General features: G+C 42.3%; 1 protein-coding gene and 1 non-coding gene across 13 annotated transcripts in view; both read left to right on the top strand.

Annotated features, from left to right (window-relative positions):
- The window catches only part of CUNH6orf89 (chromosome unknown C6orf89 homolog), a 51,238-nt gene that overhangs the window by 7,344 nt on the left and 22,452 nt on the right, over window positions 1-21,442 (top strand). The window contains exons 3-6 of one of the 12 annotated variants that reach the window (XM_012464305.3): window positions 1,147-1,310; window positions 19,391-19,556; window positions 20,425-20,554; window positions 20,782-20,989. In XM_012464305.3, the coding sequence (XP_012319728.1) occupies window positions 20,801-20,989 (189 nt within the window). In that variant the 5' untranslated portion in view covers window positions 1,147-1,310; window positions 19,391-19,556; window positions 20,425-20,554; window positions 20,782-20,800. Of the gene's footprint in view, window positions 1-250; window positions 1,311-3,908; window positions 3,994-8,883; window positions 10,281-19,390; window positions 19,557-19,694; window positions 19,765-20,424; window positions 20,555-20,781; window positions 20,990-21,442 lie in introns of those variants that run through there. The other 11 variants (XM_064361092.1, XM_012464310.3, XM_012464309.3 and 8 more) reach the window with 11 other exon arrangements.
- Window positions 489-595, top strand: LOC135268483 (U6 spliceosomal RNA). Its single transcript, XR_010336799.1, has one exon. It is a non-coding gene; the product is annotated as a U6 spliceosomal RNA (small nuclear RNA).

The raw sequence follows: 21,442 nt of genomic DNA, 5'->3' as shown, positions 1-21,442 counted from the left end.
GCCTCATGCTGTCTTCAATGTGTCTTGTTTAGAAAGCTGAATCTCCTCTCTATCACAATAATGTTTTTTCCTTTAAAAATTGTTAAGTTATCATTTCAGCTACATGAATGACTTATGGTAACCTAAGATTCTATGTTGTAATATCCAATGTTTTAAACCTTTGGTAGTTGACAAACCTTTCAAAATCAAGCTCTAGATTATCATGCTAAATCAGCCAATATTAAAATTGTTTAAATACACAATTTGAATGGTCTAAGTCAAATTACCTATGATAACCCATTAGTTATCAGTGCTATGCACCTAAATTGGAGAAACAATTGGTATTCAAAAGGACATAAGTCCAACATTAAACATGGACAGCCACCTTGTCCTTCTTGAGTCCTTAAAACTTTTGTTATTAAAGGTTCTGGAAAAGACAAAATAATCCAAATTGAATATATTGATGTGGTAACTTATAAATTGCAGAAATAATTTAAATCCAATGTTTGGTGCTCGCTTTGGCAGCACATATACTACAATTGGAACGATACAGAGAAGATTAGCATGGCCCCTGAGCAAGGATGACACGCAAATTCGTGAAGCATTCCATATTTAACACTGGCTTGGAGAGCAACAGTGCAACAGTGGAGGAGCCACCAACAGATCCCATACCAGAAGATGAGAAAAAAAAAAAATGTTGCCTTGTTTTATGTGTTCTAAATACTTTTTTAAGTGAAAAAATGTTTTTTGGTTTAAAAAAAAATCTGATGTTTGTTTTCATATTCCTGGAAAGACAGTCGAAGCTTCAGATGCATTTGGTTGCCTGATGGGCCATTTATCTTTTTTTCTTTTCTTTTTTTTTTTTTAAGATGGGGTTTCACCATGATGGCCAGGCTGGTCTTGAACTCCTGACCTCAGGTGATCCACCCACCTCGGGCTCCCAAAGTACTAGGATTACAGGCGTGAGCCACTGCACCCAGCCCTGATGGGCCATTTAAACATTTATAAAGGGATTTCATTTTATTGTCATTTTCAATGCATGTTTTCTGGTTGTATAAAAGGTTTTCTGTGAAACAGGGCTGATGTTATAACAGTAGATTATAGTATATTTTCACCAGGCAGAGAAAGCTTTTTAGATTCACGGAGGACAATCCCTTCACAATCTAGAACCTGAAGATTGGATCTTCTGAGAACATCAGAGAAAAGAAAGACTGTCCTTGCTATCCACACTACAGCAAAACTTTGGAGCCTTAAACCTTGGGTTCATAATCTCACAACTGAGAAGGGTCCCTCCACACTCCTGGAACTGTACACCCACTGGAACCCTTAAGGTAAAACTAACCAAAAAGTTTCTCCCCAGAACAAGATGGCATCCTTGATGTAAACAGCTTTTCCCAAGATCACGAATCAAAACTGCTAATATCACAAGACTCTTTGAATATTTTTTCCTTGTTTATGCCTCTATGAACAATAGAAATTAAAAGGGGGTCTATTACGTGCACTTATAGGGTATACTTTTATTTGTGAAGGATTTTGCAGCTAGCCTTTTACATAAATAACCTTATCCTTCAATAGATAAAAGATGAAGGCCCAATGTAGGTGACAAATTTTAGTGGTACATATGTTGCCTCATAATCAGTCAAACCTCCTGTTAACCCACATCATGGATTAAAGAGAACATTGACAAGAGGCCTTCACTTTTCTAGAAGGACATCATTTGTTAGGTCCTTTTTCCATGGTTTAGAATAAAAGAGGCAATAATTTGAAATGTCTCCCTCATAATAGGCTCTACAGCAAATTCCACTTTAAAGGCTATCGTTACGCAACAGACTTTAAATTTGTGAACATAATGCTAAATGATAGAATTGGCTAAACAGAAAAGTACCTGCACAGCTGCTGCCACTGTGGCCCATAGAGAAACACATCAAATGTAAGTTATAAAAAATTCTGGCCGGGCACAATGGCTCACATCTGTAACTCCAGCACTTTGGGAGGCAGAGGCAGGTGGATCCCCTGAGGTCAGGAGGTTGAGACCAGCCTGGCCAACATGGCAAAATCCCATCTCTACTAAAAATTCAAAAATTAGCCTGGAATGGTGGCAGGTTCCTATAATCTCAGCTACTCAGGAGGCTGAGGCCAGATAATCACTTGAACCCAGGAGATGGAGGTTGCAGTGAGCTGAGATCGTGCCACTGTACTCTAGTCTGGGTGACAGAGCAAGACTCTGTTTCAAAAATAAGCAAATAAAATGAAAATAAAAATAAATAAAAATTCAGTTGTAGGGAATTAATGAAAAGACCACTTAGTCAAGCAAGTAGACTCTTCATCTAGCTCGTTCTTTAATCCAATTAATTTTAGGTGGTTTGGCTTATGGGGACCCTGGTAAGGAACATACTTCAAACTCTTGCTGTTATCCTCCTGATAATCATAATAATAATAGTCTCCCTGGTGTACTGTATTTTCTCAAAAGTTTTAAATGCTTTCAAGCAGCCATCTCTAGAATGTCAAATGGTCTCGCTTTAGCTGGAATTACAAAAGCTGAAAGAAATGTGTGACCATGAGGGCACTGTAACCTAACAATGACATTCTGAGACTGGAAACCCAAAATGATGGTAACTGAGACTGGCGCTAAGGCCCTAAGTTCTGGTCACACTGTCATCTAAGTAAGAACCTGGCCAAAAGGAGGTAATTCTTTTTTTAAACAAAATTATGGGAGGCCATTATTTTGGACTGAGCTCATGCACTGGGCCCCAACAACCCAAACTAAAATGGAATCACTCATGCTAAATGTGACATAATCAAGCTAAGGCTTCAAAAAAACACATACATGCTAGAACAGACCAGGTTTTGTTTTTCTCCCATAAACAGGATGTTCCAGCATAAAGAGGTACCCCCTACTCGGTCTTTATTATCTCCTTGCAAAACCCACTATTCTACTGTTTCCCAGTGGGTTTTAAAACCATATAGATACATTTACAACAGTGATAGTAACATAAATGACTAAAGTTTTCGTCAATTTCTCAAAATGGAGAAAATGACCAAACGCGGGAAATTGTTAAGGCAAACTAAATATGGCCTGAGAAGGACTCTGTCCTTCTATATTTGATTCCTTGTGGATGGACTGTAACCTAGCTTAATAGACAAAATTGAAAACCTAACTTAATAGTATACACCAGTAACAATAACTGAGTGGTGGCCAATCCCAGCGGCTGTACTTCAACCACTCATAACCTGCTGAAAGCTCAGACTGCTTCAAATAAGGCAAACACCGAGCTGTGACCAATATCACTGTTTCTGAACCTCACTTCCGATTCCTGTACCTCACTTTTCCTTTTTTGTCTATAAATTTGTTCTGACCAGCAGGCACCCCTAGAGTCTGTGAATCTGCTGTGATTCTGGGGGTTGCCGGATTCGCGAATCGTTCATTGCTCAGTTAAACTACTTTAAACTTAATTTGGCTGCAGTTTTTCTTTTATCAACAGAGTAAGCTCTCAGTAATGAGTGGGCTGAGAAACTGGAGGGATTTGTTTGATTGTCTTTTACTCAAGAGTAGGAGCTTCTGAGGGAAGGGGCTGCTCTTCATTTACGTATCCCTTTTACTCCCATCCTTCATGCCTAACACACTGCCTGGCACGTATTAGGGACTCAGTAAATGCTTGTTCAATGAATCAGTTCAGCTATGAAATCTGTGTCAGTCAGTCCAGGTAAATTAGGGAGACGAGGATTTAGGACTGAGGCGAAAGAGCCGGAGCGGCAGAAGGACGCCAGGGGGAGCAAGAACCTGCAGTTTTCAGATATCGCGAGAGCTCCCGCGCTCTCCACAACACTGCTTGTTCTGTTTTGGGCGGAAGCGCTAGTCCAGAGGAGGAACTACTCTAGAGGAGCAAGGCCTTGCCCATAGCTTGCGGGTTGCTTCCGGGTCGCGCTCCCGGAAGCAGGAAGTTGCCCATCCTCCTCGCCCGGCGGCAGCTGTCCCCGAGGCGGGAGGAGCCCGAGGGGGCGCGGGCCCCGCATGTGAGTGACTGGGGCCCGAGGCTGGGTGGGGGGAGGCCGCCCTGTGACAGCCTCGCAGCCGCGCCCGTCTCTAACATCCTCGTGCAGCCACCCCTCGCCGCTGCTACCTCTCTCTGTCCCAGCGCTGATCCGTTTTCTGAGCCTCTCCAGTTTCTTAGATTGACAGCATCCCTTGGCAGCTCCCCCGGGGTTGACTCTCTTAAGATATATGTTACTTTCCTTGACTCCGCCAGGGAGAGCAAAACGAGGTCGACCTTGCTTGAACTTGTTTCTCAGGCATCACAGCAGTGTCCAAAACTTGAGCGTTGCTAACGAAGTCCAGATTTCTGCCCTTTTGATGGAATTTTTAAGAAATTGAGAATAGATTCCCCACCCCCTTCTGAAACATCTTTTTCTAATAATTGTTAGGGGGCAATAATTTTTTTAAGTGTGTACTTGGTATGTGATAAACCTGGCTTCCTGCATTTAAGAAAGAAATATGACTTGGTTTATTGACACACATAAAATAGTTGTTTGTAATCACTTCGTAGAAGGAAATTTACCTGTGTCGTGTTTTATAGTACTTTAAGACTGTTAAGTGCAGGCCACACTTTCTAGTCTCAGAGCCCTCATAGCCTTAGTATTCGCAAATACGTTTCTTTTAAAGTAGTCATCAGTCACCTTATAATAGAGACTACTTCCAGATGCTTAGTATTCTGACTTTTCTGATTGCTCATTTGGTAGTTACTGTGGAATCTTCTGTAGACGTCTCTCCCTTAATAAATTCGTTTATTTGAATTTGAGTTGTCAAAATTTCCCTCTAGGGAACAACGTGCCTTTAAAATAATAACTAAATTCAATTCTGCTGCATTGAAGTTTTGACTAAAGGTTCACATAGCCCAACTTGTCCACCAGAAAGAGGTCCTGATTCCCTATCAGACCTTTTCTGCCTTGGACTGAAACATTTTTCAAGACCTTCTTTGAATACCTGTTCCTCCACAACTACTCCACACACCAAAAACAATGTCCAAGTGCTAGATTCCTAACCTGCTCTGTTAAACACTCATCACATTGATGCTTCCTCTGCATTTTTAAAAAAGAATAAAAGAATAAAGCGTAAAATGAATAAACCATGAGTTACATTCAATTAGTTTGGAATGATAACTTCAGGTCCTTTCTATAAATTTGTTCAACATTAATCTGATTCCATGTCTGAGATGAATTCTCACAGCTCTTCTTAGTTTTTTGTGTTTTCTCCATTTATCTCTGCTTTCAAGAAGCACTATTTAGGGTGAGAGGTAGACAGGAAAATAGATGTCCTATGAGCCATAGAGGTTCATAGGACAAAAACTGAGGTCAGAGTCTTAAAGAGTTCACTTATTGGACAAAGCACTGGAGACTAGGCTTTTTAGGCAAAGGTAATTATTTGTGTATTCAAAAGCAAAAATATGTGAAACAGTATGACTCTGTAGAATGTGAGGAAGGATTAATGGGAAATGAAACTGAACAGGTAGGCAGTGACCAGATCATAAAGGACCATGGTAAGTAATTTGGACTTTGTCTTTGAAAAAAAAAAAAAGCAAAAAGACAGGGTCTCACTCTATCACCCAGGTTGGAGTGCAATGGCACGATTATGGTTCACTGCAGCCTTGAATCCTGGGCTCAAGCTACCCTCCCACCTCTGCCTTCCAAGTAGCTGGGACTACAGGTGTACACTACATACTTGGCCAATTTTTATTTTTTGTTTTTTTTGTAGAGACAGGGTCTTACTATGTTGCCCAGTCTGGTCTTGACCTCCTGAGCTCCAGCAGTCCTCCCACCTCAGCCTCCCAGTGTTGGGATTACAGGCATGAGCCACCATGCTTGACTTGGGACTTTATCTTAAAATGATTGTTATTAGGTATTTAATTTGTGTGATTATTGGAATAAATGTGTTACATCATTTTATAATTCTCTTAAAAACATTGTGGGGTAGGCATAAATCATCCCCATTTTATACATGAAAACTCTAAGTCTTAGAGAGGATAAGTAGTGTCATGGCCGCACAGTAAGTGGAAAAAATCTAGAATTTGCATCCAGCTTTTTCCAACTCCAGTACCTGTGTTCTTAGTCACCATGCTAAAGTGCTCCAGCAGAGGATGGGAAGTCTTGGAAGGTGCTTAACATGAACCAATTTGTGTTTCAAAAAAAAAATAGTTGGCCAAGTGTGGTGACTCATGCCTGTAATACCAGCACTTTGGGAGGCTAAGGTGGGCAGATCACCTGAGGTCAGGAGTTCGAGTCCAGCCTGGCCAACATGGTGAAACCCAGTGTCTACCAAAAAATGCAAAAATTAGCTGGGTGTGGTGGCGTGCACCTGTAGTCCCAGCTACTTAGGAAGCTGAGGCACGAGTATCACTTGAAGTCGGGAGTATCACTTGAAGCAGTGAGTTGAGATCATGTCACTGCACTCCAGCCTGGGTGAAGAGTGAGACCCTGTCTCAAAAAATAAAAACAAAAATAAAAAACTGGACAAGGCAGAGGATGGATTGGGGAAGAAGAGAACTGGAAGTATAGAAATTAACTACATCTTTGTGATGGTCCATAGGAGAGATGTTGAGGGCCTTAACTGTGCTGTTACTGTAGAGGTAGAGAGGAGGGGATGAATGTGAGAATTACATAGGAGGCTGAATCAAGAGGACTTACTGGTAGTTTCATTGGTGAGAATGAGGTGGGAGGGGAATAGTTTTTAAATTTGGATGATTAGTGTTTCCATTAAGAAAAGGAGTGCAGTAGGAGGAATGGATTGAAGGGGAAAAACAGTAAATTCGGTAATAGACACATTACATACAGGGAGCTATGGGAAACTTGGATCGCCATGTCTGGTAGGCAGCTGGATAAATGAGTCTGCAACCCTGGAGAGAGTTCTAGAATGGAGAAGAGATTTAGGAATCACTAATAGCTGGTGGTCAAAGTGTTGGAGGGAATAAGAAGGTCAAGGATAACTGTGGTGGTTACCAGCACTTGGGAAGAGGACTAGAGAATTATGTTAAGGTTTGAGAATACTTCAGGGAGATAGATAATGGGGTGACAACAGCAGCTGCTGCAGAGAGGTCAGATAAGGTAATAACTGAAAAAAAAAATCCTTCGAACTTGGTGTTTAGAAAGCCATCTGTGGCCTCAGTGAAAGCAGTATCGGTGGAATGAGGGGGCAGAAATATGATTTCAACAGGTTAATAAACGAATGGAGACCTGAGAAACAAGAAAATGAGTGACTTTCTCTCCTTTCTCTCCCCAGCCCCCAAAGGAGCCTACCTCTGTAGGGAGGGAGGGAGCGAGTACTAGAAACTTAGAAAGGAAGGATTATGGCATTTTTCTAATAGTGAAAATGGAAGCAGAGGTAAGCTTAAAAATGTGGCGATATCTGCTTCATATATGTCAATATCCTAAAAGGCCAAAAAAAAAAAAAGTACTAGAGGACTGGTTCTGGATTTAAGTAGATTAAAGAGAGTGGCAGCCAAATTCAATGTGTGGTCATTGGTTGGATCCTGGATTTTTAAGTAGCTATATGGTCTTTTTTTTTCTAATTTGATAGTTAAGGAAATTTGGCTATAGACTGAATATTAGGTAATACTGAGATAATTACTCATTTTAATGGGTATGGTAACAATGACAGTGGTTATATAGAATAAGTCGTTATTCTTAGGAGATGCATGTTGAAATATTTAGAAATGATTTCATAATGTGTTGCAAGTAACTTTCAAGTAGTTCTGTAAAAACAGAGAGAAAGAAAATATAGCCAAATGTAAACAACTGGTGAATCTAAGTGAAGGATATACTGATGTTCATTGTACTATTTTTGTACAAAAAGCTGTATGTATTTAATGTATACAACTTGATGAATTTGGAGATAAGTATACCCCTGTGAAACCATCACCACAATCCGTGCCATTAACCTACCCATCGCGTCGAAGTTTCCTCCTGCCTTCTTATTTATTATTATTAGCAGTAAGAACACTTAACATAAGACCTACCTTCTTAGCATATTGTTAAATATACAATACAGTATTGTTAACTCTAGGCACTGTGTTGTACAGTGGGTCTCTAGGAATTACTCATCCTGTATAACTGAAACTTTGTATTCTTTGCCCTGTTTCTTTCTGCCTGCAGCCTCCGGCAACCACCATTCTGTTCTTTGCTTCTATGCGTTTAGCTATTTTAGATTAATCGTACAAGTGGTATCACGTAGAAATGTGAGGTTGACTGACAGGATGGAGAGGCAGATCCAGGGTCAGGTTTAGAAAGTTTATTTCAACCTGCCAGGCTGGCTGCCTCACCCAGGCAGTGAAGGCAGCAGCCTGGCTTACAGACTATGGGGATTATATAGGGGGTTTGCAGGTAGCCTGGTGCTAGTCTAAGAAAAAACACATTTTGGTTCTCAGGTGCTAACATTCTGCTTAATTGGGTCACCATCCTACATCCTAGAACCCAGGTGCCCTGTTTGCAAGGCTTGAGGCTGTTTTTGTTGTGAGCTTAGCTTAGCAGGGGAGAACGGGGAGGGGTCCTATGGGCTTGCCTTGCTGTGACCCTAACATTCCAGCCTTTTGTTTTATATATATATAAAAGAAAGGGAGAAGGGGCACAGTTTTTCTTTTCTAGCTGCTTCATGCTGAGTAGGGACACTGGTTGGGGTGAGGCTGGCTTGCAACTTGGTAGTCCTGGAACACCATTATGTTTTGTATTATGTCATGGGTAAAAGCTTGTAATTGATTCTGCAAAAACTGGGTGAAAAGATGTAAGAGGCAAGGGCCAAAGACCAAAAAGAGGAGGAGAATTATAGCAGGACTAAGCAGGGGAAGCAGCGAAGGGGCACAGGAGCTGAGAGACCAGCTGGGCCAGGAGGGCTGGGCAGGAGAATTGTTTTTTTTTTTTTGGCAGGGGGGCGGGGTTTGGTCTTTGAGCCTTTTGATAGTATATTGTACTAACCTAGATTTACTGAGGTAGAAATAGCATTGTTTATTTAAAAAGAGTCACAGGCTTCCTTTTTTCAGCAGTGAGGAGGTCTAGGCCTCCTCACTGCAGTTTTTGTAGAGTGACTGCTGCTAAAGAGTCTAGTTGGTTTTGGAGGTGAGTGAGTTTGCTATTTGTGTGTGTGTGTGTGTGTGTGACAATTGGAAGTTTTGGAAGAGTGACTGGAAATATGATAATGAGGTTTTTTGGCTTCCTTCTTTTAACCTGACACTAGTCGTGATTCCAAGGGTTGCTACTAAGAGAATGAACTGTATTGTTGTTTTTGGGCGTGTAGTGTAGCAGGGACAGGGAGTTTATGGTTTGAAGGGACAAGCTTAATGTTGGGGGTAAGGTAGACTAGGGCGTAAGTACCTGTCCAGTTGGTAGGGAGACAGAAGTAGGTTGTGGATCCGCAGAGGAAGAGGATGCCTGCGGTGTTAATGTAAACAGACAAGTGGAGTGAGAATAGGTGTTGGAGTGTGTAGGCTCCTTGTTTGGAGGGACTTGGTCCAGCTTTAGTCACCTAGAGTAAGGAGGGGAGAGAGACCCCTTTGAGAGCTCCTGTCTGGGGAAGCGGTTTCCATGTTTGAGAGGCAGAAGAGGAGGTAATGCAGAGGGGTTGGATAAAGAGGCGGTTAGCTTCAGGGGAAACTGAATAGTTTGCTTGGAGTGAGATATGGAAAGAGGAATGGGAGATGGTTTGAGTTGAGCCTCAGGTGGAGGGAGGGATGGTGCCTACGTGTATGTGTGCATTGGAAGAGGTGACACATAAGGGGGCTTGGCCAAGTTTTGTGGTGTGGAGGGTTATAGGACTTTGGATAGCAGGGTGAGGGAGTTTTGTGTGGTCGTAATTGGCAGTATATGCAGAGAGAAGTTTGGTAGCTCTGGTGGTGAAGGCAGTGGGATAGTTTCTAGTGAGGGTGAGGGATTTGTCTACAAAGGCAGAGCCCTTTTGGGTGGTGTGTGAGAAGCGAATGGGAATATAGTCCCAGGGCTGAGAAATTGGGATGGCTGAGTAGGCAGTAGAGGAAAGGGAAACACATGTTTAGCAACAGGAAGCAAATGTAGAGCCGGAGTGCAAAACAAGGAGTGAGAGAGACCGGGAGATTGAGTCTTGTGGAAGTGAGAAGGGACCGTGAGAGAGCAGAGGCAGTGGGGCTATTAAGAGAGTTAGGAACTTGAGGAAGAATTGGAGTCTGTATCTGGGGGAAGGAGTTGATAGGGTTGTATGGAGAGGTGGCCCTTTTTAGAGGGCTCATCGGGTGGCTGATAGAGTCCTGTGGATACTTCAACTCTCCTTGCAGATGAGCAAGGAAAAGGTGAGTTAAGATCTTTTGTCATGTGGCAATGGGGAGAGAGGAGAGAACTTTGACTATTTTGTGTACTATGGGGAGATGTGTAGGGATAGGAGGAGAGCGGAGGGCCCCTTGAGAGGAAGTGACAGAGCATACACGACAGCTTGAGGTTATGTTTTTTAGTGAGGTAAATAGGTGGAGGGAATAGAAGTAAGGGCAAAGGAGAAGCTACAGGGGCGTGCACCGTTACGGAAGGGTTGGTGAAGAGATGTTAGACTTTTTTTGGTTTGCTCTTGAGGGAAGCTTTTTCGGTGGGGGAATACTGGGGTTGGATTGTGGGGGTGATGAGGAGGAGAGGGGCAGGGGCAGAGGAAAAGGAGGCTTTTTTGTGCCTTGTTGGCCTTTCTCTTTACTTTTCAGATTTTATTTGCTCCTGTTTGGTGTTTTTGGCAGTGTATAACTCCTGCCTTAGCTGGGAGGTGTGCAGCTTGGAGGAGTTGGTAAATAAGCAGACCATGAGTGATTCAGGTTCCTGCCTAGAACAGGGGTAGGACAGGGAGGAATAAGGAAAGAGTGTGAGAAAACGGTATTAAATAAGGAACAAGTAAGGGGTCTGGTGGCCTGTGGACGTGAGATGAGTCCATCAGCCTCCACAGCTGAGGCCTGTGAGGGACGAGTTGGTCCTGAAAATTTAGGTAAAGCCGAGTAGGTGGCCTTGATATTGATTAAAAAGAGATTGGCTTACCTGCTACTAACAGAGTTACCCTGGGCTCCGATACAGTGATGGCGGATGGGGCCGGGGGTCCTGGGCCCCGTCAGTTTTCAGTGGTTAAGCCAAGGAGCTGTGGGAGTGCAAGTGATTCTTCACCTTTTGTTTTGGTCATGGGGTTGCAGGTTGGAGGTATAGGCTTTTCTGTCTGCCTGTTGAGAGGACAGTCAGATTTCCAGTGGCCTGTCTGCTGGCAGATGGGGCAAGGGCTCTTTGGCGCCCATGGATTGGGACATGCCCGCACCTAATGCGGAGCATTGGGAAAGCTCCTTGTTACACTTGAAACATGCCCTTGGAGGTGAACTGCTACGGGGTCTTTTGTGCCCCTGGGCGCCATAGCCAGGCTGTTTAGGTTGGTGAATGGCTGCTGCTAGAAGCTGGTACTTAGCACCATCTCTTTGGACCTTGTCTGTTTGACTTTGTTCATTCCTGTTGTTGAAGACCTTGAAGGCCAGGTTAAGGAGGCCTTATTGTGGGATTTGAAGGCCATCTTTAGCCTTTTTAAGTTTGTGCCGGATGTCTGGAACAGACTGGGAGATAAAACGAGTATTAAGAACTATGGTGCATTTTCGGCTGGACACAGTGGCTCATGCCTGTAATCCCAGCACTTTGGGAGGCCGAGGTGGGCAGATCACGAGGTCGGGAGTTCAAGACCAGCCTGACCAACATGGTGAAACCCCATCTCTAAAAAAATTAAAAAAGAACTATGGTGCCTTTTTGAGGGCAGGATTAGCACGGGTGTATTTTTTGGAAGGCCTCTGTAAGGCAGAAAATAACTGGGCAGGATTTTTGCCTTTTGGGGAATTTTAAGTTTTAAACAAAATTTACAGCTTTATTAAGACCTGCAATAAAGCAAGTAATTATATGGTTAAAAGATGCCTAGCCAGGATCTGTAGGCTAATATTCCCAGGCCAGTTCCTCTCGGGGGCAGCAGCCGCCCCTACAGGTTTAGTAGGGTCCTGTCGATGAAGGGCATCAGCATGTGCCTGTGCCGCAAGCCACTCTTTCCTTCTCTTTGGGGAGGAGAGTGGAGGAGAGGATAATATAGAGATTATGCCAGGAAGTTTATAAGACTGGGTAAGATATTTAAATTCTTTGATGTAAGTGTCTGGCTTGGAGAAGAGGGACCCAAGGTGCTTTTTAATTTGGGAGAGATCAGATAGAGAGAAGGGAACATGAACATGGACTCTGCCTTCCATCTCTGCCACTTCACGAAGGGAGAGTAAGGGAGCTGGCTGTGGGGGATGCTGGGTCCGAGAGTGGGTGTGGGGTGGAGATGGAGAGGAGTTGGAGTTGGAAGCTGAGAGTTGGGTATTGGATTGAAGAGGGGAGGGGACAAGGGAATAGTTGGAGCTGGGGTGTAAGGCGGAGGTTCAGGGTGTCCTGATGGAGGCTTGGGCATTGGCGGAGAGGAGGGAAGTCAGCTGGGTTGAAAGAGAATGCATCATCCATCAGCGCCATGGGAGGGGTTGAGGTGGGCTTTGAGCGGGTGAGGAGGATTTGGAAAGTGGAGCAGGACTGACAGAGAGAGGAGGGGTTGCAGAGGGTAAAGAAAGCCTGAACATAGGGAACCTCAGACCGTTTACCATCGCAGTGGCAGAAATTGTCAAGGTCCCTCCTGGAGAATGTTGAAATTGAAAATACCATTATCTCTAATGACCAGTGATGATGAGCATTTTTTCATATGTTTGTTGGATGAACCCGGAAACCATCATTCTCAGCAAACTGACACAAGAACAGAAAATCAAACACCGCATGTTCTCACTCATAGGAGGGTGATGAACAATGAGAACACATGGACACAGGGAGGGGAGCATCACACACTAGGGTCTGTAGGGGGGAACTAGGGGAGGGACGGCGGGGGGTGGGGAGTTGGGGAGGGATAACATGGGGAGAAATGCCAGATATAAGTGATGGGGAGGAAGGCAGCAAACCACATTGCCACGTATGTACCTATGCAGCAATCTTGCATGTTCTTCACATGTACCCCAAAACCTAAAATGCAATAAAATATATATTAAAAAAAAAAAGGAAAGAAAATACCATTATCAGCCTACTGAGAACCATTGTGTAATTTATATTGGGGCCAGGCTGTATTGCAATAGAAAATTAGTTTTTTTGGCCTGACTTCAGACCGGAGGCCAAAGGTGTCTAGATTTTGGAGGAGACATCCTAAGTCGGGGGTGGGGATAGTTTTAGATGGAATGGACTGTCTGGACCCCATGTTGAAAGGCCGGAAGAGGAGGAGGCTGCCGAGGAGAAGGAAGACAGGAGAGAGTGTCCTTTGCCCTGTTTCCTTCACCTAAGACAGTGAATTTGGAATGTACCTGTCGAATTAGGCATCCCAAGACTACAGGACACCGGCCCCTGGGGCCAGAAGGGTGTCTTCAGCCCAGCCCAGTACTGGGACTTTTGGACAGAAAACAACAGTTGAGGAACCCAGATGGAGGCACATCTCTATTCAGCTTACCGGCCGGGAGGTGATGATTTGGATGATAACCGCAGTTGGCAATGGAGGTCTGGGGTTTCCCTCCTAGGCCTGGAAAGGGGTTTGTGATGGGGGGCTAGCCATGGGAGCAGGAAAAGAGAGAGAGAAAGAGCAGCTAGCACCTACTTCTGTCCCAGGTTTTGGCACCAAAATGTGAGGTTGACCGAAAGGATGGAGAGGCAGACCCAGGATCAAGTTTATTTTATTTCAACCTGCTAGGCTGGCTGCCTTACCACAGGCAGTGAAGACAGCAGCCTGGCTTACAGGCTATTGGGGTTATATAGGAGGTTTGCAGGTAGCCTGGTGCTAATCTAAGAGAAACCACATTTTGGTTCTTAGGTGCTAACATTTTGCTTAATCCTACATCCTGGAACCCAGGTGCCGTGTTTGCAAGGCTTGAGGCTGTTTTCGTTGTGAGCTTAGCTTAGCAGGGGAATGGGGAGGGGGTCTATGGGCTTGCCTTGCTGTGACCCTAACAGTATCACGTAGTATTTATCCTTCTGTGTCTGGCTTATTTCACTTAGCATAATGTCTTCCAGGTCCATCCTGTTGTTACAAATGACAGGATTTCTTTCTTTTTTAAGGCTGAATAATATTCCATTGTGTATATATACTACATTTTATTTTCATTATTTTTTATTTTTTTGAGACAGAGTGTCACTCTGTTGCCCAGGCTGGAGTGCCATGGTGTGATCTCCGCTCATTGCAACCTCCACCTCCCAGGTTCAAGCGATTCTTGTGCCTCAGCCTCCCAAGTAGTTGGGATTACAGGCATGCACCACCATGCCTGGCTAATTGTGTTTTAATAGAGACAATGTTTTGCCATGTTGTCCAGGCTGATCTTGAACTCCTGGCCTCAAGTGATCTGTGATCTGCCCACCTCAGCCTCCCAAAGCACTGGGATTACAAGAGTAAGCCACTGTGCCCTGTCTGTACCTTGATTGTAAATTTTCAGCATTCATTGTAGTTTTAAGTTATTACTCTTTTAAATCATATTCATCATTTTAATGTTTTATCAGTTATTTTTCCTCTTAATTGATGTTTGTTTCTTCGTAATGGTTTTTATCATAATCTAAGGAACACTTCTTTACTAGAACATATCTTCCATTAATGGGAATCACTGGATAAAATAGGATGGAATATATTCATAACACTAAAGAATGGATACTATATTACATAGGTAGTGTAACATTAAAGAAGCAAGTAAGGGAAACAGAAAATGTAACTTACTCTGGATATAGCTCCTAGTGTTGAAGATTGGGACGTATCTTGATGGACTTTTGAAACTTACTTTTGAACTGTACTGTTTCCCCTTTTGTGCTTTAACTAGATGAATCAGTTTTCTATCTTAGAGTTGCCTCACTGGCATAGCTCTTCAGAAAACAGAACCTCCAGGGTAATGGTGCACCAGTGTTCAGGACTTATTTATATCTATAGAGGAGTTAGTTCTCTGTTAAACAGGGCAAAAGAGAAGTTTACATTTCTCTTAACCTGTTTTCGGCTTTAAACAAATATTTGTATTGGTAAGTTCTATCAGAGTTTTTCTGTCAGATATGCCTCTATCCTGTTTCTTCATAGATTAAGACCAGAAGGAATTGTGGAGAACATCTCATCAGAGCTCTCAATTGTCTCCTCCTATTTCTGAAGTACTCCGGAAGTGAAACAACTCCCTGGCTTACCTCCCAGAGGCCTCTCTTGGAAGCAAGGTTTCTTGACCTCGTTTTGAGGAGGGTTGGGAGGAGGCTCTCCTGTGCATTGCAGGATATTTAGTCTTTATCCACTAAATGCTAGTAGTACTCCTCCAGTTTGTTGATTTTTAATTGTTTTTTTTAGAGAGATAGAGCCTCCCTATGTTGCCCAGGCTGGAATACAGTTGCTATTTGCAGGCGTGATCATAACTCACTGCAGCCTCTAACTGCTGGCCTCAAGTGATCCTCCTGCTTCAGCCTCCCAAGTAGCTGGGACTATAGGCATGTACCGCTATGCCCAACTCCTCTCCACATTCAGACATTGCCAGATGTCCCCTTTGGGGCAGAATTACCCTAATTGAGAACTATTGTTCTAAAGTAGTGTCTCTTAATTGGGGATTATGCCTTTAATCAGCAGAGAAGAGGCTTGAAAACTTCTGCACCTGGCCTCCACTCCTAACAGTTCTGGCAACGTAGTATATCTGAGGTGGTGCATGAAACTTTGATCTTTATTTATTTATTTATTTATTTATTTTGGAGACAGAGTCTTGCTCTGTCACCCAGGCTGGAGTGCAGTGGTTTGATTCCCCTGCCTCAGCCTCCCAAGTAGCTGGGACTACAGGCACACACTGCCATGCCCAGCTAATCTTTTGTATTTTAGTAGAGATGGGGTTTCACTGTGTTGCCCAGACTGGTCTTGAATTCCTGAGCTCAGGCAATCTACCCACCTTGACCTCCCAAAGTGGTAGGATTACAGGCGTGAGCCACTGCACCTGGCAATATTTGGATCTTTTTAACTCCACTAGTTATCCTGCCTGTGCCCTTGCAGGATGTCTTCCAGGTCCATCCTGTTGTTACAAATGACAGGATTTCTTTCATTTTTAAGGCTGAATAATATTCCATTGTGTATATATACTACATTTTATTTTCATTATTTTTTATTTTTTTGAGACAGAGTCTCACTCCGTTGCCCAGGCTGGAGTGCCATGGTGTGATCTCTGCTCATTGCAACCTGTGCCACCGTTAGAATCAAGGTCACTCTTCAGAACTTCCCTCTGTGGCAAAGCTTACTTCTGCCAGAGTTGGAACTACTTTCTGCAGGAAGATGGATCGCCATCAAGCCTCAGCTGATGTCATCAATCCTCTCATGCTTGATGCATAGCAATGACTTTGTGTTTGATTTTTTTTTAAAGAGATGAGATATTTTGTTATTTAATTGCCATCACATCCAACAAATGCCAATAGTGTTCCTCTAGTGAGACAATAAAAAATATCTCCAGGCATCCCTGGGGGCAGAATCTTTTCCAGTTTAGGACTACCGATATAACCAAAGCCAAAAAGAGGGCTTATCATCAAAATCCACAGGTGTTCTTAGAAACCTCACCAAGTTGCTATTAATTGCCTTTCTGATAACTTGAGAAATGTGTCACAATCTCTGGGAAGAAGGATACACAGGTTGCTAAAATATATTCAGTGTTGTAATATCATTCTAAGTTGAATTACCCAACAAGAAAAGAAACCTATTTATTTTTTTGTGATACAAACCGAGAGTTTAATAAGATTTTTATGTGTATCGAAAGGGCTTACAGGCCAGGCCCAGTAGCTCACGCCTGTAATCTCAGCACTTTGGGAGGCCAGGGTGAGTGGATCACTTGAGGACAGGTGCAGAAGAATAATGCATTTAAATAAATATTATTCCTACTTGCTTTCATAGAATGTTTTTGTTAATTTAAACAGGAAAATGCCATCTCAGAATCACTGGTCACAAAACCAAGATGTGAAAAATACTGTAATAAGTTATCACTTTATTTGCAGGAATCATTGTAGTCAATCATTTTCCAGTTCTCAGCTGCTCAGCTGTGATCAAGTGACATGTGGTTTCCAAACTGCCAGCTCAGAATAGGAAAATACGTGGTAAGGGAGGCAGCATGAACCAACCCAACCCTGGCAAGTTACGAAACCTTTCCAAGCCTTGAATGTCTATGAAATGGGATTTATCACAGCTAGCTCATGGGATCACAGTGGTGATTACTGAGATAATGTTTCTAGAGTGTTTAGCAAGGCACCTGGCATATAGGGTGGGAACAGGAATAGGAATGCAATTGAACATGAGTCTTTAGTTTCTAATGAATTGAATTTTTCTCTTTCCTGAAGTGTTCCTACATTCTTAGAATTTTAGAGCGAGATTATAAAGACTTTGTGGTCCAATCCTTTTATTTTTTGGATGCAGAAATAGACCAAGTAATTTAAGCAAAATCATTTCACTAGCAGTTGGCAAAGCTTGTCTTCAAGTCCAATGCTGTTCCATTTTTCCAGCTGTAGTATTTGAATACAACTCTACAGAGAACCAAAACATCATTGGCGTGGCAAATCATACCTTGCTTCTTCCCTATGATGCCACGATCATGCATTGCTGCCCATCTCTGTCTCATTTTGTGCCCGATGATGTTCCTTAGAAGTGACTGTGAGAATTTTGAGATTACAAAATTGATACAGAAAATCTTTGGGAAATACAAAAATCACAAAGAAAATAAAAATCAGCTGTGATCTCGTCTTCCAGAGATCATCTACTTCTGACTTATTTTTAATTGGAAATGCTGCATCTTAATTTCTGAGGTTTTTTGGTGTTATTGTTAGTATGGCTCTTAATACTTTGTAATCCATCTTCCTGGCTGCTAATCAAAAATGGCTTAGTGAAATGAATGTGAGGTCCAGATGAGGCTCAGGTGACAACTGATTGGGTGGTCTCAGATAAGTCACTTCCCATCTGAAAACCTACTTTATATCTCTATAGACTTACCTATTCCTTGCAGGTTTATTAAAAAGGTATTTTAAAAAAAAGATTTGCCTATTTCTGACTTCTCACCTAAATGCAGTTATATAATCTGTAGTCTTTTGTGACTGTCTTCTTTCACCTAGCATAATGTTTTCAAGGGTTCATCCATATTGTATCACATATCAGTACTGCATTCCTTTTTATCATCCAGTAATTTTGCATTATATGGATCTACCACATTGTGATTATCCTTTCATCAGTTCATGGACATTTGGATTGCATCTATTTTGGGACTGTTAATGAGTAATGTTGCTATTAACATTTGTGCACAAGTTTTTGTGTGGACATATGTTTTCAGTTCTCTTAGGTACATACATAGGGGTGGAACTGCTGGGTCATATGAAACTGTGTTTAACTTTTTGAGGAACTGCCAAACTGTTTTCCACAGTGACTGTACCATTTTATATTCCTACCAGCGGTCTACAAGAGTTTCAGTTCCTCCATGTCCTTGCCAACACTTTTTATCTGACTTCTTGATTGTAGCTATCCCAGTGGATGTGAAATGGTATCTCATTGTGATGTTGATCTGCATTTCTCTGATAGTTAATGATGTTGAGTATCTTTTTGTGTGTTTATTGGTCATTTGTATATCTTTTTTCAAGATGGAGTCTCACTCTGTCACCCAGGCTGGAGTGCAGTGGTGTAATCTCGGCTCATTGCAACCTCTGCCTCCAAGGTTTAAGTGACTCCATCTCAAAAAAAAGAAAGGTCTAGCCTCCGTCCTAGCATCATGTATTGAAAATAATACATTTAAAAATATGTAGTCGTCCTTTGGTATTTGTGGGGTATTGGTTCCAGAATCTCCACATACACCCAAATCCTTGCAGATTCAAATTTCACAGTTGGTTCTGCAGAATCTGTTCATACAAAAAGTCATGCCTCTGTATATGTATACGTAGTTTTTGCATCCTGAAAATATTGTATTTTCGATCCTGGGTTGGTTGAAAAAGATCAGCTTTTAAGTGGATCCACACAGTTCAAACCCATGTTGTTCAAGTCTCAACTGTACTTTGTACCATCCTTTTATCTGAATGTGGGGGGCATAGTGTGGTGGGTTCTTCTCTCCTTCCCCCAGTTCCTCCAAGTATAGATTACATGCCTTTTAACCCACCATTTGAAGTCTTCTGATTCTGATTTAATTGGTCTGAGTTGAGGCCCAGGTAGGAGCATTTATTAAATGCTCTCTAGGTGATTCCAGTGGGCAAGCCACGTTAAGACCTAATGAACTAAACACTTAATAGTCATAAAGAGGGCCAAACAGGAATGATTGGGAGGCACACTGCTGGAGGAGGAGATGTGCTGGTGTGTGCTGGGTTGTGTTGGAACAACATGACTGTGTCCTCCATCCTACAGGTGGCAGCATCTCCTTACTGAGAGGATACACATGTACTATGTCAGTGCTTTTTGAGGCTAGAATCATTGTAGGAATGAAGTATGTGATATGAAAGGACCCTCTGTATTTAAAAAAAAAAAGCCCAGTGGAAAAGAGCATAAACCCGAAGAAGCACTTCTTCCTCCTGTAAGTGAAGAAAAATATTGTTTTATAACATAAACACTTTTTAAAATAATTATTTAATTATTTTATCTTATTTTATTTCTCTAGAAATGGGATCTAGTTTTGTCTCCCAGGCTGGAGTACAGTAGTGTGATCATAGCTCACTGCAGCTTTAAACTCTTGGGCTCAAGCAGTCCTCTTACCTCAGTCTCCCAAGTAGCTGGGACTACAGGTGTGTGCCACCAGGTCAAGCTGATTTTTAAAATTTTTCTTTTCTTTTTTTTGTAGAGGCGAGGTCTCATTTTATTGCCCAGCCTGGTCTTAAACTCCAGGTCTCAAGTGATCCTCCTGCCTTGACCTTCCGACGTGCTGGGATTACAGGCATGAGCTACTACGCCCAGCTTTGGAACTATTTAATTTTATTTTACAAATGGTACAGAGAGAACTCTACTTTGCCCCATTACTTTTTACCTGTTATTCTATTGGCATGATGAAACAGTCTCGCTCTAAAATAACTATATAAGAACACAAATTGAATTTTAAAATTAGTTAAAAATCTTAAGTCTTTTGAGTATATAAAATAAATATAATATGCCCTTTATTTTCTAAAATTATATTTGTAGAAAAGCATAAGGACTCTGGTTGCTCTAGAAGAAATTTTTTTAAAAAGGAGAAAGAAAAGTATGAGGACTGCAAGCTGCATGCCATAGTTTTTGTGTTGTCTAAAATCTTTGCTCTGCCAAGAACAAAACTTATCAGCCTGTTGCTCTCAGTAGATCTCACCTTCAGTGATCAGCTCTTCCTCTTGTGTTGCTAAAAGTACATGGTATAATTGAAAAAAAGTAATTGATCAACAACACTGTTCATAATCCATTTTTTTTTTTTATTTTAGGAAATTACCAGTAGCAGCTCTCCTGGCATTGGTGTCAGAAATCTTTTTGGATGTCGTTAGTGCTTCAGGGTCCCATTAGGATATATTGTGCTCTAGACCAGTGCTCCTCAGTGCTTGGGAACTAGCGCAGGTCTGTACACTGTTCCTAGCCCACAGTTAACTAATCTTTTAAAACTTGTATGGCAGTTTGACATTGTTTCAGTGTATTCATTGTGTTTTATAAAAGTATTGGTCTGCAGAGGATTGAGGAAAACACAAAACTGGTCCTTCTCTATAGATGGTCATGTAGCTTTGAGGAGGAAGTCCCTAAAGAAACCACCTTTCTTTTTACATTTATTTTCTCTCCATCTCTCTCAGGGATTTTCTATTGGAAGACATGGATCTTGCTGCCAACGAGCTCAGCATTTATGACAAACTTGCAGAGACTGTTGATTTGGTGAGACAGACGGGCCATCAGTGTGGCATGTCAGAGAAGGCAATTGAGAAATTTGTCAGACAGCTGCTGGAAAAGAATGAACCTCAGAGGGCACCCCCCCAGTATCCTCTCCTTATAGCCGTGTATAAGGTAAAAATGTGTCCTGAGTTGGTAATCGCATCGACAGAGCACAAACTCTTCAACATTCTTCACAGATACTATTGTTGACTGATCCTACCACTGAGCCTTGGTTTTTCCGTGAATAAATTGGCCTTCGCTCTTGTTACCATGTGTTACTAGGAAATTTGACTGTGTTGTTAAAGGTCCTAGATGAAAGCTGCATATTTATAGTTATATTTGTGTATTCTTATTTACTTATTTAATTTTTATTATTATTTGTTTGGGGTGTGTGTGTGTGTGTGTGTGTGTGTGTGTGTGTGTGTGTGTTTTTGAGATGGAGTCTCGCTCTCATTGCCCAGCCTGGAGTGTAATGCTGCAATCTCAGCTCACCGCAACCTCCGCCTCCTGGGTTCAAGGGATTCTCCTGCCCCAGTTCTCCTGAGTAGCTAGGATTACAGGGATGCACCACCACACCCAGCCAAT

The sequence above is a fragment of the Aotus nancymaae genome, unplaced genomic scaffold (assembly GCF_030222135.1).
Source record: "Aotus nancymaae isolate 86718 unplaced genomic scaffold, 86718_ANA_hifiasm-v0.15.2.pri h1tg000040l, whole genome shotgun sequence".
NCBI classification, from domain to species: Eukaryota; Metazoa; Chordata; class Mammalia; order Primates; family Aotidae; genus Aotus; species Aotus nancymaae.
The sequence above is the reverse complement of the archived record's forward strand: the minus strand, read 5'-3'. Positions and strand labels throughout refer to the sequence as shown.